At 44.0% G+C, this 17,846-nt stretch overlaps 1 protein-coding gene across 2 annotated transcripts in view; it reads left to right on the top strand.

The window, feature by feature from the left end:
• The first annotated feature begins 3,106 nt into the window (after positions 1 to 3,106).
• NEBL (nebulette) overlaps positions 3,107 to 17,846 on the top strand; it is a 399,766-nt gene continuing 385,026 nt past the window's right edge. The window contains exons 1-2 of one of the 2 annotated variants that reach the window (XM_054503213.1): positions 3,107 to 3,523; positions 4,804 to 4,898. In XM_054503213.1, the coding sequence (XP_054359188.1) occupies positions 3,455 to 3,523; positions 4,804 to 4,898 (164 nt within the window). In that variant the 5' untranslated portion in view covers positions 3,107 to 3,454. The remainder of the gene's footprint in view (positions 3,524 to 4,803; positions 4,899 to 17,846) is intronic. The other variant, XM_063669624.1, reaches the window with a different exon arrangement.

The raw sequence follows: 17,846 nt of genomic DNA, 5'->3' as shown, positions 1-17,846 counted from the left end.
CCGTCTCATTGTTGAACAAAAGTCAAAGAAACAGTCACCCCCCTGCGGTATGATCTTTTCAAGGCCAAGGGCCAAAGCCCAAAAAGGTGGGAGAACAGGCGCAAACTATGCAAGTGCATTTTAAGCTTCTGCTCAGATATGTCATGTCCACTCACATTCCATTGGCCAAAGGAAGTCACACGGCCAAGCTCAGTGGGGAGAGGCACACTGCCTATAGGAAGTGTGCCAGAATAGAAGGAAAAAGAAATTGTGAACAAATCATACCATCCATCACACTCTGCATCCAAACTGATATTAGTCAAAGCCATTGTTTGGCCTTTTGTGATATTAGTTATGCTTTAAAACTTTTATTTGGAGTTCAATTTATGTAGCCTGAATAATAAAGGTGATTATAATTGATTTTGCATAAATAGGGCTCTCATAAATAGGAGGAAAAAGTAAGCAGATTTGGGGATTTTAGCTAAAAAAAATTCAACTTTATAAATATAGAAGTGTTTTTAGGATAGTGATGAAGGTCAGTTGTTTTTTATATCTGTGGGTGTCCCTGTCAGCAGAAAAGAATTGAAATTAAAGTAGAGATATTGGGGTAGAGTTAACATAAGGAACAATTTCTTAACCAGTCAAGTGAAAAAGACATGGAAGGGCAAAAGTTCTCCCTAGCAGACAATTCAATCATTTATCTGCTTGAAGAGGGAAGACTGGCTAGAGGACAGGTTTCTGCTGATTCTTTGTTTATAGTACTTTGAATTTGGAAATAAAGAAGTTCCTTTAAGACAGATGGTATTAAAATTCTTCTTACCTCAGTAAAATGGCGTTAAGAAACTTAGAAGCCGGTTTGATGTAGAAAATGAGAAAAAATGAGAGAAAAATGTAACTGAGCATGTATCGCTTCTTCAGAGAATAAAATATCACATGAATATGGTTTTACTGTATTTGTTCATTTCATTCATACTGTATGTCAGGCACTGTGATCATTGCTGGTTTAGTAAGAAATTATAAAATGTATCTGGGTGTGGTGCCTCATGCCTGTAATCCTAGCACTTTGGGAGGCTGAGGTGGGAGGATTGCTTGAGCCTGGGAGTTTGAGACCAGCATGGGCAACACCGCAAGATCCCATCTCTACAAAAAATACAAAATTTAGCAGGGCATAGTGGTGTATGCCTGTGGTCCTAGGTACTCAGGAGACTGAGATGGGAGGATCACCTGAGCCTGGGAGGTCGAGGCTGCAGTGAGTCATAACTGTGCCACAGCACTCCAGCCTGGGTGACAGAGTTAGATCCTGTCTCAGAAAAAAAAAGATTAAACATAACTTAAAGTTAAAAGGTCAGATGTAATCAGTTATAATGTCACATATCACCAGCATTCTTGCTCTGAATTTTGTGCTTACAATTTGAAAAAGAGAATAAGATATTCAAACTACATTTCGTGATCTACAGTTATGAAAATGTAAATGTTTAAAAAAAAAACTAGTGCCTTTCAGGCGATCACATACTTTTTTTTCCCCTCCTCATACATTTCTAATGAGCTCTGAAATATTTTTAAAAGACAACTGATCCTCTCTGACAGCAAATTCTCATTTTATTTGCTTTTGAGGTGGACTTGTGAACATGGCAGTGAGTGAGTGGCTCAGGGGCTGTTGCATTTGGTGAATACTTTTGAAGAAGTTACATCTTCTGGGAAGTCAAACAGTACAGCATTATTATGAATATGTCCATCAGTGCATCTGTTTAAGAGGCCCAGAAACCAATGGCTTTCTTTCGTCATGAAAAGCTGCAGCCATGATATTTTTTTTGAAATGACAGAAATATTTGTCAGAGTAGTGGCAGTTGGTATGTGGCATTACTGAGTCTTAATCTGTGAGCTAGCAACGGAATGTGTTCGCTTCTTTGTTATAACCAATTTATAATAATCCTAGCTGACTCTTCCGTGGAGCTTCCGTTGAGCCAGGCCGATTGAAGCAGTTCAGAACTGCTGACTCATTTAATCCTCACAGCAGGAGAGTAGAAGCTGTTCGGTAGCTGCGTCCTTATTCCCATTTTGTAGATTAAAGAATTGAGGCATAGAGCGACTAAGAATTTGCACAAGATCACGTCATTAGATGGCGGGGTCAGGCTTTGAACCCAGGCTGTGTTCCATTCATTTTGCTGCCTCTCATCAAGTGAGTCCAATAACCTGACATCTTATTAAAAGGAAGAAACGATTCCTGTTCCCGTTGGTTTCATCCTACCCTGAGCCTTCTGCTTGATTTTCTGGCTCTTCTGGTTTGGACTACGAGTTTGTAATTGCTTTCCTTAATGCAGGTGAAGAACTTTTCCCAGATCTTTGCTGTGTTGAATTGCAAAACAATACAACGTATACATCCACGCACACTTAAAACAAAACGAGCCATGGTCATTTATTAATCAAGAGAGGCTTGACTCGGGCCTAAAATGACCAGTCGCTCTGTCAGGACAGGTATTAAAAAGCGCGGGGTCTGGGAGCCGGTGAGAGAAGGCTCTTTCTTATCCAGGATCCGAGGACTTCCCGCGGACACGCGGGAGAAGCGTCCTCTCGGAAGAGGCCCGTGGGAGCGGGCGCGGCGCAACCCTCGGCCCCTCTGGGACGCAGGTCTCCGGGTTCCCCGCGGATCTCCCGGCCCTTGGGCCTGGGTGCGTCGCTGCGCGCAGCGGAGACGGCCTCCGCCCTGGGACTGGGTGCCGCTGTCCCGGGTTTCACTGGCTGGAGGGGGAGGGAGGGCGCACCCTGGCCCCGCACTCCCCGCGACCTTTGGGTGCCAGGGACGTCAGTCAGCCTGGGATGAGGGTGCCCCCGGCTGGGGAAGAGAAGAGGGAGGGAAGCGAGTAAGCGGGTTTGAGCACTCTCCCCACCGGTGTTTGTCACCTCCCCTGCCTGGATCCCTCCCTCCCCAGCCGCCGCCCACCTGGGCTCCCCGGCCTGCAGCGGCGGTGGCGCGAGGCTCACTCCCCAGGCCGCAAAGTCGCACCCACGGCGGTCTGCGGAGCTTTCCGAGTCTCTGCCCGCCCCCTCCCCCGCTGCGCCCTCCCTCCCAGGGTGCCCGACGTGCACGTTCCCTGCCACTTCGGTCCGGGCGCGCCGGTGGGTTTGGCCTGCGCGGCGGCGGCGAGGCGGGGGAGCGAGTGAGCGCGAGGGGCGGGCGCGAGTGACTGTGTGAGTCACCCGTACCTGGAGTGAGAGCGACGCAGAGCCAGCGGCGCGGAGCCGGAGTCGGAGCCGAGCCCCAGCGCCTGCGAGCCCGAGAGCGCGGCCGGCCCCAGGCGCCAGGCCCCGTCGCCCTCCCCGTGCACTCACCCGGGGCCCGGCGCCGACTCCCTACCCGGCGCCCGCCGCCCGCAGCCCTCCCGCCTGCCAGGAGGCGGTGCGGGGCTCGCCGGGGGATGTCACAGCGGCTCCTGGGAGCCAGCAGCCGCCGCCGCCGCCCCCGGGAACTGCGATCATGAACCCCCAGTGCGCCCGTTGCGGAAAAGTCGTGTATCCCACCGAGAAAGTCAACTGCCTGGATAAGGTGAGCGAGGGGGCGCCGGGCCAGCCTGGACCTGCCGGGCGAGGGGCTGCACCTGCTTCGAGAAGTTTTGGCACCTGGGATGGAAAGAAATGAGTGGGTCGGTGCGTGTGCGTGTGCCTTGGCAAGGGGGGGAGGGCGCGCGAACGAAGCCGCCCGCGGGAGTGTCAGAGACCACGCTTGGCGATTGTGATGTTGGAACCGGGAAGGGCTTTTGTCGCGGTGCGGGGCTGTGCGACATCGGCCGAGCCGCTGCGGAGGCGCACGGCGGTGCGCGGCACCGGACCCCAGAGGGACCAGGCTGGGCACCCAGGGGGGCACTTCGGCGAGCCGCGACCCCTCCACCTCCACTCGTGTTCCACAATACCCCCGACCCCCACCCCACAGATCCGCCCGCGATCCCACCTCACCGCCCACCCCCAGAGCCTCCTGTGACCGCGGCGAGGGGGAGAGGCAAATAGTAATTAATATGTCATGGGGCGGCCGCTGCCGCATTGCTAAGAATAATCCCTGCTGGAGAGCTCCGGCTCAGCGCGGCAAGCCGGACCCACGGGTGTCTAATCCACCGGGTGGGGAATTCCAGGGGAAGTAGTTTTGTAGCCGGGCCCCTCCAGCCCTGTCCCCTGCCCTTCCCGGGCAGGGACGGAGATGAACAGCTGGGGAGAGACACCCAGGAGCGATCCGGAGTGACTGACAGTTGAAACCAGCCAGGGGCGTTCTGGGGAAATTTGCGTCTGAAGATACAAATGCTTCCTTAGAACAAGCTGCCATCCTGACGGTCATCCCGGGCAGAGTCCGAGGTTCAGCATTTTCATGGAAGCTGGTCAGGTGTAGGGGTACTTACATAGCTCTCCTGCAGCCCCCTCAGCTTGCCTGACTTCGGGTGAACACATATTTATTGAGATCCTACAAACTCTGCATTTAGACACTTTGAACTGGATTCCTTTTGGTTTCGAAGCCACTCTCTGGGCCCCGTTTCTTTATTAACCGAGCTCAGAATTCCTTTCTGGCTGCTCATAGAAGTGCTGTTTCGACAGAGCCTTGACGGTTCTTCCATGGTGCGTCTGTATATTGTGGTGGGTCTTCCTTTAAGACTCAATTTTCAGAGCTGCCTGCTTTATTTACTTAGCTGAAAGTAGGTAAACACATCCCCAGTTCCCTACACTCATTTTATTGTAGTATTTTCAGCTACAGGGACTGTGATGCACTAAAAAGCCTTCCTTCTGTGCCCATCCTGGTGAGAACTGGCATTGTACTGAATTTTTAAATGTTTTTTTTTCCAGTATTGGCATAAAGGATGTTTCCATTGTGAGGTCTGCAAGATGGCACTCAACATGAACAACTACAAAGGCTATGAAAAGAAGCCCTATTGTAATGCGTAAGTATTGTCAACATGCTGTCCAGGTGTGGCACAGCCTCAGAGCTTGAGAGCCAGTGGACCTGCCTGTTTTGAAGAACTGACTCGCTGTGTCACCCAGGTGTGGCAGGGGCCAGTTACCTGTTTATATCACAGACCCTGGGGCCAGGTACTTTGTTGACAGTCACTGCTTTTTATACCTTTCTAATGTGTCAGGTAACTTCTATGCGCCTTCAGCCAGGTTAGTTTTTGAGGTTCACAGTGTTACAGACTTAGGGACACTTATTAGAAGCTGCAGAACTTCCCCACTGAGAACGTGTGGGCTCTGAAGTGCATGTCAGGTAGATTTCCATTTTAATCCTGTGTCAGTTTCCATTTTAATCATAGGATGTTGCCATACTGCAATTTCATACCTGAACCTAGTTGCTATGGAAAGGAGTCTTGCTCATTTGGTCTTAGCTGAGACCACTGCAGAGATTCTGGGCTTAAACAGGAAGTCAAAGAATGGTTTGGAGAATGGAACCAAAGACACGGGTGTTCCTGGCTGGTTAGTAGTAGGTCGGTTGTAGTAGACCTACTGCAGTAGACCAGGTACTTCCGGCTGGTTAGTGCTGTAGTAGGTGGGGATTAAAAAAGGTAAGCCTTCTTTGGAAGGCTTTTGTGTAGGCATGCTGCTAGCCTAGAATAGCAATTAGCTAGCATTTATATTGTGCTCACCATGTGTCAAGCTCTGTTCTAAGCACTTTATGCATACCGATCATCTAATCTTTACAATGACCCTACGAGTTAGGGGACACTATTATTACCCCCATGTGGCAGGTAATGAAATTGAGGCCTTGAGAAGATCCGGCTCAGGAGGGGGCTCAGATCACTCCTGGAGGCTGCTGGTGGTTTGATTTGACTAGTGTTTCCAAATGTCTACCTTGCTGCCCAGGGGCATATGTTTCTCCACTCCTGTGAGCATCCCCCTACCCCAGACTGCTTTCAACTGTAAGCTCTTGGCCCTGATGGTTAAGTTTTCTTTTTCTTTTTCTTTCTTTCTTTTTTTTTTTGAGACAGAGGTTTGCTCCTGTTGCCCAGGCTGTAGTGCAATGGCGTGATCTTGGCTCACTGCAACCACCACCTCCCAGGTTCAAGCGATTCTTCTGCCTCAGCCGCCTGAATAGTTGGGATTACAAGCATGTGCCACCATGCTCAGTTAATTTTGTATTTTTAGCAGAGACGGGGTTTCTCCATGTTGGTCAGGCTGGCCTCGAACTCTTGACCTCATGTGATCTGCCCGCCTCGGCGTCCCAAAGTGCTGGAATTACCAGCGTGAGTCACCACATCTGGCCTGACGGTTGAGTTTTCTCACCAGTTCCCCTGTGGGGTTGGCATAGTCTGGAGGCAGAAAAGGGGTCTTTGGACCCCTGCCCTTTTGGCTGGAATATTGCCAGAGATTCATCCTCCCTACAGTTTTTGAAGTAGGTTCATCATTCAGGTCTCCTGGAGATGGAGGGCCCTTGGTTAATTCATGCTTCATTACATACTGACAGTATGTTATCATAGACAGTATATTTTTGGTAAGCAAATGGACTCGCTCATACCTCTCTGGCAAATAACTTAAAAAAATTTTTATCTGGTGAAGACTGTTTAATATTTGTTTTTCCTTACTCCTTAGTGCTTACAGGTAGACCAGAAACTTTTCAAGAAATCAGAAAATGGGGGCATTGAACAGAATTCAGGACTTTCTTGGAGAGGGGAAGTCCACAGATATTCCCCAAACTTTCTGATGTCTTCGATCCTCCTATACCGTGCTTCCTACTGGAATAGCGTGAAGCAAAAATGAGGTTTCAGTGTCATGATTTCCTGCTTCCCTTCCAGAGAGCCATAAACGACTGGTTAAAGATCAAAGGCAGGCATAAGGAGAAGGGAAAGGGCCCCAACCACCCATAAACGGGATAATTGTTCTTCGGTTAAAGGAAAGTGAACCATTCTTCCTGTAACTGTTTCAGGGGGCAGCCTGATTCCATCAGGCTTTATGGACCACATCAGGATTCAGGATTCTTTACAGGGCAGGGCCAGGAATTTAACCCCAGTGATAACAATGCCTTTGGGTGGCCCTGGTAGGCCTGAAGGGATTGGGAGGGAAGGAGGAAAGAGAGAGAAAGAAAATGGGGAGAGAATAGCAATTACAACAGTGAGAGAGAATTGGATAAGGGAGAAAAAGAAATGATAAAAAATAAAAGGCCAGAAAAAGGTTCAAATGAAGTAGAGTCGTTGACTGCATTGGGCTACTTGAAAGTTATTTAGTGCTTATTGCTTGGTTCAGGTTCAATCTAATTTAAAAAGTTTATGAGATTCTGGATGAGTTAGGGAGAGCTATTTTGCACTTTGACTTGATAGTGATGAGTGCCCAGAAACGTCGAGATTTGGGCCCCAAAAGGAAATGATTCTACTTATGAAAAAGAAACGTCCTGTTGTTTTGTTTCACAGGTCTTAACCTTATTTTTAATACTCTGAACATACCTGTATAGAATGTTTATAAATTTTTCTCTCTAAAATTTCTCATATGATTCCAGTACATTATTTTTAGTTTTAAGTTGAATTCTGGGGGTAGCACCCTAGGATTTTTGCCTCATTTTGAACCTGGTAGTCCACTGTATTGAGCAGATAAATAGGGGGAAATAGGAATTCATCCTTAGTGAATGAAAGAGTAGACAGCTGATATTTAAAATTTAGCTTTAGGTTCATGTCATAGCTTGATGAGCTACCTCTAGAAAATGGAGCCTGGCAAAGTTTTGGAGCCTGGCAAAGTTTTGGATTCTGTCTGCTAAGAGGGTTCTGGGCTCAAAGGTCCCTGCTGTCAGTCTGTAGTCTGCTAAGGATACGTGTTGCCATGTAAACTGGCTGGGCAGTATGGATTGCCCTCTGGGGATCCTGACTCATCTGCTCTAATTCAGGTGGTGCATGTCAATCAGCTGTTCCCTGTGGTTGTGGCCAGAGGGCCGCCATAATTTCTCTGGGTCAGTGGTAGAAAATTGATTCTCTTATGTATACTGCTACCAGAAAATGAAACATTTGCTTTCCATGTAATGCAATATTTTATCTGTACCTGGTTTGGTTCAGGAATCAATGTATATACATGCTTAAATGAAAACAACTCTTCATCTTCCCCTGTCACTTTTTATTGTGAAAATTTTCATACATGAAAAATAAGTAAAAGAATAATACAAGGAACATCTCCATCCCCTCCACTGACATTCAGCTATTATTAACATTTTGCCATGTTTGCTGCTTCATATTTTGATCTATCTAATTATATGTCCAAATATATATATTCTTTTTTTTTTGACATGGAGTCTCACTCTGTAGCACAGGCTGGAGTGCAGTGGCGCAATCTCGGTTCACTGCAAGCTCCACCTCCTGGGTTCATGCCATTCTCCTGCCTCAGCCTCCCGAGTAGCTGGGACTACAGGCACCCACCACCAAGCCCGGCTCATTTTTTGTATTTTTTAGTAGAGATGGGGTTTCACCATGTTAGCCAGGATGGTCTCGATCTCCTGACCTTGTGATCCACCCGCCTCAGCCTCCCAAAGTGCTGGGACTACAGGCATGAGCCACTGCATCTGGCCATGTCCAAATACTTTTATTACTGTTGAGCCATTTTTCCATTTCATACATCAAGTTGGTTAGGTTGGTTTCATACATCGTGACATTTCATCCCTAAAATCTACATCATGCATGCACTAAGAATAAGGACATTTTCTTAAAGAATCATAGAGCTTTATTACACTTAAGAAAATTAACAAATGTGTTATTATAACATCTTATATCCTAACTTTATATTTCCCCCATTGTCCTAAGAATGTTCTTTATAGTTGTTTTTTTTAAAAGCCAGGATCCAATCAGGGTTCATACTTTACATTTAGCTGTTATCAAAATGACAACTTTTCTTAGCTATTAGAGAGTCAATATCAGTTATTCAAGTTCTGCTATTCTTTCTACTGATTTACAGAATCTCTCACAGTTTTCAAGAAAAGGGCTTAAGTAACATTTCTTATGGAAAAATATCCATAATTAAATGAAGAACCTTTAAAATAAATATTAAGAATATGCTTAAGAATTGGAAAGCATGAACATAGACATTTGGAATTATTGTAAGAAAACATAAAGATTTCTTATTTTAATTGCTACCTGAAGGCATTCTTTAATGGAATGAAGTAGTGAGTGCTTCTTCAGTTTAAATATGTTGCTTGTTTATATTCTCATGTGTTTAGAGAAGAAACAAGTATTCCGTTTGATTTCATGCAAAGGAGAGCATGTATAAAATATAATTTACATGATATTTAAATTTTGATCTTTTGATAGAACGATCAAAGTATAGTACACACTAGATGTAAGATTGGGCGTAATACCCATTTTGCTCCTAACGCAGCAGTGCACACTATTAAAATATTTAAAAACAAACTGGTGTACTTGAGTGTGTGCCATGTTTTCATAAGCAGGCAATGGATTCTTTAGCACATTTGGGATTTTTTTCATCATGGAACTTGCAAAGAAATGAGGATTAGGCAAAATTCTTATCACTAAGAGGTGCCGAGAAAATAACATTAGATGATTAGACAAAAAACATAGCTAATATTTCTGTGTGAATTTATATGCCAAGCTAAACTATAAACATTTTGCTACCCAGCAAGCCACACAATGAGTATAAACCCTAAGACCATTTGTCAAATAAATTATTTAATTTGTTGTGTGTATAAGTCAAAATTGCATTTACTATGTGTTTTTAAAATATACATCGGTTCTTAAAATTTCTTGAGAGGTATTACCACTTACAAGTAGCATTGCCAAGACTGACCAGCTAAAGTGTTCTCACCAAATGTCAAGTTATATTAGGTCTGGGGTGCCACCAAGGAACGATGCAGTAGTTTAACATGACCTTGCCAATAATTTCCCCAGAACATTATTTCGGCTGAACATTATTCACAGACATATTTTTGGGCTGAACATTTGTTCTGACCTGCCTACATTTACTATACCTTTTATCTTAGTCAAATGTATCTTTAATGATGGGGCTAAAAGAACACAAGTATCCACTGAAGTATCTTTAGTGATCCTAATAAGATTCCCTCTCATCAAAGAGTTTCACTTAACAAGGTTTCCAAAGACTTTAAAAAATAAAACAGCAGGCGCTGAGTGTTGTGTTTACTTTCGCTCTGCCTGTGTTCGCATTCCCTCTCGTGAATATTTATTGACTTTCTACCGCCTGCAAGAGGCTGGGCTGGGTGCATCTCGTGAGGAGTCACCCAGAACGGTCAGCACAGTTCTGCCGGCCCCTGTTGAGTGTGATTATCAAGGCCAGTGCTCCGCTGCCTCTCACGTACCATTTCGCTGCTGGTCACTCCTCATTAGTGCCTTTCCTAAGGGTGATCAGAGGACACAGAAGGAAATTAAATTGAAACCTGAGAGTATTCCCACCGTCTATTTTCCTTATCTGTAGTTGGGCCTCCTGAATTTGGTTCTAGAACACTCCAAGGACTTGAGTTATCTCAAGGAGATTGATGAAATTCCTGCTATGAAGTTAGCTTTGATTACAAAACAATGTGTCACAAAGTACAACATGTTGTAATTGGAGTTTTGGAGCTAGATGGAGCTGGAGTTGAATCCTAGCTCCAGCCTGGCCTACTGAGCAAGTCTCTGGATTGCCAAGCATCAGTTTCTCCGTCTGTCAAATGGGCACAGTAATACTAAACCCACAGGGCTGTATGAGAAGTAACAAAACAACACTAGGATAGGCTGTAGCCTAGTTTCTGGCACATGGCAGACCTCCAGGAAACAGTAGTGTCCTTCTTTCCTCATTGGTACTTTTTTGAGGTGTGAAGAAAGAGTGGGGAAGAGAGAAGAGGAAGTACCTCAATAAATAATAAAACTCACTCACACCTATTAAAAGGTTTATACCAAAGTTTTTCACACTGTGGGCTGCTGCCCATTAGAGAGTTGTAACCAGAATTGAAAGAAGGAAGAAAACAGAATGAGAGAAGAGAAAATATCAGAATTCATTTAAGTACTAAAAAGAGGATTCTTTTGGGAAACATATTTTTTTCAGTGATATGAGTACATATGTGTACTGGATCATGATATAGAAATTTTTTTTCTTTCTTTTCTTTTTTTTTTTTTTTGATATGGAGTCTCGCCCTGTCGCCCAGGCTGGAGTTCAGTGGCTTGATCTTGGCTCACTGCAAGCTCTGCCTCCCAGGTTGACGCCATTCTCCTGCCTCAGCCTCCTGAGTAGCTGGGACTTCAGGCGCCCGCCACCACGCCCAGCTAATTTTTTGTATTTTTAGTAGAGATGGGGTTTCACCGTGTTACCCAGGTTGGTCTCGATCTCCTGACCTCGTGATCCTCCCACATCGGCCTCCCAATAGAAAATATTTTTTATTGGAAGTGGTGATTGAAAGGTAAGAGAAACACTAGTTTAGTTCCATATTTTTAATGCTCCGTACATCAGAGAGCATTGAAGGTTACCTGTAACGTACAATGACATGCAATAAGTTTGTGAATCATAACAGCCACGTTTCTGTTTGTGCCAATCACACCCGACCCCATACCTTTCCCTGGGGTTCAGTCCAACACAGTCACCACATAGGTCTCAGCTCAGCAGTAAAAGCCCACACCATCCTGTGCAGGAACCATGAGCTTATCTGTCTGTATCCTCCAAGAGATCTGTCCCACGTATCTGCGTATCCCCCCAAGCCTGGCATGTAGATGAGATTGGGCACGTTCGGGGTGATATGGCCGCAGATGAGCCTGGCATTTAGAAGGTACTTGATAATATTAGTCACCTCAGTGACTGTGAGGACTGTGTGTAGCCTCTGCACTTAGCCCCCAGTTTAGGATGAGGCCCAGGCTAGTTGAAGGCAGACAGAGTTTGCATGATCCAGAAGAACTGGATTAGGATGAGGCTTTGAGGAGCCTGATCCATGTGAACTGGTGACCAGGGTTCATTAAGCCTGAATTCCAAGGGATAATAAAGTATCCTGCTGTTGGGATAGTCTCACATTTTCTGATCTGTAATGAACGTAGTGGGAATTTACTTTCACTACTTAGAGGTCTGGTTTCAAAATGTGACATCTTTCTAAAAACATTTCTTATGAATGCTTGTTTATTTCCTTCTGGGTTAAATTATAATCTATACAATGGGAAAATAATTCCCACCTACCAGGGACTTTATAGAGATTAAATGGGGAAATGTTTGTAAGCTTGAGCCCATCAAATAACACTTAAGGACCCAAATGTCAGTCCACTCTTTTACTTATAACAGTAAATGGAAAATTGTTGTCTCATATTTCTCCCTTAAAGACAAGAGAAAAGTTCACATTGTTAAAAGCGACCGTTTCTATGGAAGTATATTGTGGCATGTAAGAGTTCTAGTTAGCATCCACTGCAATGTGCCCTGCCTGAATTTTTAGTTACATACCTCATGGAAAAAATTAAACCTTTGCCCCTTGACACAGTATCTGATGTGAGAGGATGACAGTTTTCTTTTTTCTTTTTTGGTTGTAATTGGATGATTGAAAACAAAGGAAGGAGATACTTTGAACCAATAAAAAGGTTCTAGTGTATATGCAAAATGATCTGGTTCTCAGTCACTCTATTGGACCGTTGGCAATATCTAATGCATTTTGGTATCTTTTGAAGTCGTTGTAGGGAATCATATTTACAAATCACGCTCTGGGTTCTCTGTCCCATTTGAAAATGTTTCTGAAAGGTGCCTTTGATGTGTAAGTTCTGCCTGTTTATGATGATGTATTTATTATGGAATGATGTCAGATTAGAAAAGATTTTGAGATAGAGCCCAGCAGATCTCTCCTCAATCATGGTGAAATGCAAGGTTAATGCAAGATATAGATATGTGTGCTTAAAGGTATATTGATTATGTGTCAACGGCCCATGTGAGAGTACATTTCAGTGGGTCCTCTTTAAATGTTTTCAGACGAGTGCTTTACAGAGTGGTTCCTAGGACATCAGGGAGTAAGAGAGATACAGACATAGCCATGCATGACACCCTTGTCCTCGAGGGCTTAGAACTCCTTTAAGTCTCTACAGGAAGGAGAAATCAATTACTTTTCTGTTCTGTTTCAGTTCTTACAGTTAGTGTTACTAGGAAGACCTTGGCTTTTAGCCTTAGGAGACCTTGGCTTTAGCGTGGAATCTAGAATAATATTTATGAGCTGAGTACCCAGAACGTTTTAGGAACTAAGTAAAATGATTATTATTGATTTCTTCCGTGCTCAGGTTGGCTATTTGAATTCAACAAAGTCCTGCTAATGGGTCTAACAGTTCTTCAGGCCTCTCTAGTTGAACCTAGATAGGGCACAGACCTAACCATGAAAACAGGAAGTTGTGAGAAGGACCAGGTTTAAGTGGCAATGATTGTTTCTTCCATCACTGGAAATCCCGTATTAATTTTATTTATAGTTAGCTGTGCATTTTTCTTAGCAGAGTCTTGGAGGGAGTTGCTTCGCATTTGACTTCTGTTTACTTTTTCACTCTCTGTTAACTCATTCTTATTGAATTCTAGGAGGAGCCAGAAGAGAACTAGTTCGATGTGTGCATTCTTGAATAGCATCTGATCAATAACCAGACTGGTGGTCTGTTGTACTTCTGCATCAGCTCAGCGGTCTAAAAAGCCATTTGGATAAAAATCTTTGATTAGCACTCTGATGCTCATTATCCGTCAAAGCCAGGTGCAACCAAACACAGAGAACTTGGAGAAATAGGATGACTAAGCTCAGCCAAGGGTCTATAGATCTGGGATGTGAAGCGAGAGTTAGATGGTTGCCTGCCAATATTGAATTTGGTTTTTAAATATGACTCCTGTATCTGTTAATTGATCCAGAGTGTGAATTCCAGCAAATTCAGGCAATGCATGGGAGTGGCAAGAACACTGCAGCAAATGCATACATCAGTGCAGAAAGACGTGCCCTGTAAGTAGATGTATTTTTGGTGGCCTGTTTGGATAACCTGCACTGTCTTCTCCTGCCTACTCTCCCGACTATCTGCCCAGTCTCCTGAGCTTCATGCGTTTCCTGCCACCACAGTTATTTTCTGAAAACATGGTTCTGATTATACTACTTACTCTCTTGCTCAGACACCTTTGATGGCTCCCTATTGGTTATAGGAAAAAAAATTGTGTTTCTAGCAGACATTCAGAGCCTTTCACAATCTACCTTCCTCTATCCACTTCCATTTAACCTCCTTCTCTCCAGCCACACTGGGCTGCTAGCTTTGAAACCTTCACCAAATTTCTAAGCCTCAGTATCCTCATCTGTAAAATGGGTATAATAGACTCTACTTCTTAGGATTAAGGATTCATTGGAATATCCAGTCTAATAATGAGCTTAGCAGAGTTTCAGGAACATGATAAGGAATTAATAAAATTTAGATATATTTGTAATTTTCATCATTATTAACTAGACACAGTGATTTGACCCTTTACTCATGCCATTCTTATGCCCTCTGGCATTGGAGTGACTTTGATCCCTAAGGCAAATCTGTAAGGCTATGCCTACCTTTGCAAAGATATTCTGAATCTCTCAATCAATTACTGAACTCTTTCTTTGTGCATCCATTGTACTTTTTATGCCTCAATTATATCACCTATCAAAGAGCCTGCTTTGTACTATGGTCGTGTTTGTCTTCCCATTTGAGTTGGTTTCCTGGTGAAATTGGACCATAGATGTTCTCAGCCTGGAGTGGGAGGTGGATTGGGGTAGGCGAGGTCAAGTCAGCCTTCAAGAGCTTTGCTCCTTGAAGGGACTACTTTACTTTTTAAAGAGCAAGTGTGTAAGGAATTGAGAATGGGTGTTACAATACCACAATGCAATTCTGATTCCAACTATGTGGAGTTAACATCAACTCTGCAAGTGAAGGGCACAGACCCCCAAAAAATTGCTCTCACTTCAAGCCCAGGAGTCCCTAGGTCACCTACACTTTGGACCAACTGGCTGCAAATTTGAGAGTTCCCACAACCCCCTCAGATTTGATAATTAGCTGGAACAATTCGCAGGGCTCAGGACAGTGCTCTACTTAAGATGATTGTTTTAGCATAACAGATACAAATCAAGACCAGCCAGATGAAGAGACACTTAGGGCAAAGTTTGGGAGGATCCTGGACATGGGGCTTCCTTGTCCTTGCTCTGTGGGATCAATATGTGTTATCTTCCTGGCACATTGATGCAATCATCAACCAGGGATCTCCACCAATCTTTGGTGTCCAGAGTTTTTATTGGGGTTTCATTATGTAGGCATGATTGATTGGCTCATTGGTGATGTGATTGTTCAATCTCCAGCCCCCTCTCTTCCCTGGAAAAGGTCAGCTGATCTCATCCGGCTCAAAACCCCAAACCTCTAATCGCAGAGTTGGTTTTTCTGGTGCAATGAGCCACCTTGATCACATCCCTTTAGATATGGTCCAAGGAGCTCATGAATAACAAAGACATTCCAATTACTTGGGAAATTTCAAGTATTTAGAGTATGCCTCCCAGGAACCAGGGACAAAGGCCATTCAAATTCTTTATTATACAACAGGCATACTTCACACTGTTGCCATCAAAGGTACCTTTGATGGGTTGCCTCTTTACATCCTGAGCCTTCCTATTCCATCAGGACACGAATGAGGGCCTAAAATCCACCATCCCCAGTCAGTCAATAGAAGCTGGGGAAGATTAGAAATAGTTTGCTGCCTGTGAACAGGAGCGGGGGGTGGGGGGGCACTAATCATGGGCAGACTCTTAATATAACTCTCTAGATTTTGTTTTTATTGATACATGAGTCTATCCTATTGGCCAATTACATTCTTGAGGTCAGGAATGGTCCTAATTGCCTTTGTCTACATAGCACACATGCTGTGTGCTCAGAAGTTGTCCCTCTGTTGGAACAGCTTGCCCATCTAGCTTTGTTGGGGGCATGGTGAGTTCTTTTGGCTGTCTGGGTGATACAGCTTAGCCTTATTCTAGGCATCCCCAGCCAAGAAAGCTGACTCAATGAGAAGGAATAGAGGACGAGTGTGGTGGCTCACGACTGTAATCCCAGCACTGTGGGAGGCTGAAGCAGGAGAATTGCTTGAGGTCAGGAGTTCAAGACCAGCCTGGGCAACATAGCAAGGCCCTGTCTCTAACAAAAAATAAAAATAAAAATAAAAGAGAAACAATAGACATATCTTTCCATAAGGATCTGTGTAGCGATCTTAGCTGTTGCTGGCCATGCTTGGACTGATAATGCACATGAACAGTTGTGAACACTTCCTCTGTTTAGGTGAAATATTGAAATTTATAGCTGGATTACTGGTCACTGACATGCAATGGAACAAAGGATGACAAGAATAATGTCATCTACAAAGGTAGTTTATAAATATCACCTTGTTACAACTCTGTTTTTCAAAGTCTTAGGAGTGAACGATGTGTTTGAGACATCAGATCATATACACATTTACTTGCATATCACGTTTTTTTTGTTTTTTTGTTTTCCCCCTGGAAATAAGTTTGATGGTGTCATTTCCTGAAACTAAATTTAATCAGGGATTAATGGTCAATTCCTGATGAATAAAAGGTCTTAACAGGCTCTTGTGGAAGAATCTTCTTTTCTCAAGTGATTTTTCTTCGATGTTCTGCCTTTTCTCCCACATTTCCAGAACTTTAAAAATAACTCTGTAGGATCAGTGCTTCTCCCCCAACCCACCCTCCCCCACCCCACTATCTCTCCGTTTCTCTTTCTCTCTGTTTGAAGTCTTTTCTGTTGCCAGTGACGTAGTTCTGATTCTCTTAACATTAAGGGGAATTCTATTTAAAAATTTCTAGATGCTTAAGGCACGTAATAATTAAGGGTTATTCCTATCAGGAATAGAAACACCATATTAGAATAGTTCTTCCTCAGAGGCTACTAAAGAAAGAAAATTCTGTTTAGAGGGTTTGCCTCTGTGGTCTTTTTTTAAAACGGTAGTTATGTAATGTCAGGTTTAATTGGCTGGGAGTCAGGAAGCTGGTTTATTTGTGTGCCTCTTGTGTCATATATACCTGCAGGGCTGAGTGGCCCGTAAAAAGCACTTAAGATTTGCATACACGGGCTGCTGCCCAGGAAGTGTCCTGCAGAATGGCAGTTTTGCAGACGTTGAAAGAAAAGCATATTAGTTTTTTTTTTCTTTATACAGTGATCAGTATATAACAGGGACTGAATAAACATGTGTTGATTGACTGTAAAAGAACCTTTACTCTGAATGGGAGACAGCAGTCGCTGATCTGATAGCAAGCTTCCCAAGTCTGGCTTCTTTCTCTGGGTCTATACTGGTGGGTCAGGAACAATTGTTACCGAGGATTTAAAAATTAATTCCCCAGCAGGAGAAAACAGGTGGTAACATAAAAGAAGTCCCTGAATGGAGGAAGGATCAAGTAATTCTCAGAAGAGACCAGCAGGGGAATGTTTACGACCTCGCCTGTCTATACCAATGCATAGACACGTTAGGAGATACATAAGATCCAGGAGTTTTGCCAATGTGGGATGGGGGCAGGCTGATGATTAAATTGTGACAGTGGAGAGGCTTGGTATGCTAAAAGAGAAACATGTCTAGGAGGTGAATCCATGAATAGAAAGAATCTTGAAAGTGAAAAGATGATGGAGAACATTTGAGTGAGAAGGAAAAGAAGGCAAACAGGTGGCCCCGCTGCAGGGCAGACCATGTGCCTCTTGTCCAGGTTGGAAATGTCACGGAGGCTTTTTCAATGAACTATCTGCTGAAGGTTTAAGAGAGAATACTGGTTGGTTTCTTGCTTTTCTTTTGTGGACAATGTCACTGCTTTCAAGCTGCTTTGCGCTTAATTTGGAAAAGAATTGGTCAATGGGGTAGTAGTTGTGAGGACTTTAGAACAAGTAGTCTCTGTTATGTTGAAGTTCGCAAGAGCAAAAGAAGGAGTCACACCACACCTAGCC

Source organism: Pongo pygmaeus, chromosome 8 (assembly GCF_028885625.2).
Source record: "Pongo pygmaeus isolate AG05252 chromosome 8, NHGRI_mPonPyg2-v2.0_pri, whole genome shotgun sequence".
NCBI classification, from domain to species: domain Eukaryota; kingdom Metazoa; phylum Chordata; class Mammalia; order Primates; family Hominidae; genus Pongo; species Pongo pygmaeus.
The sequence above is the reverse complement of the archived record's forward strand: the minus strand, read 5'-3'. Positions and strand labels throughout refer to the sequence as shown.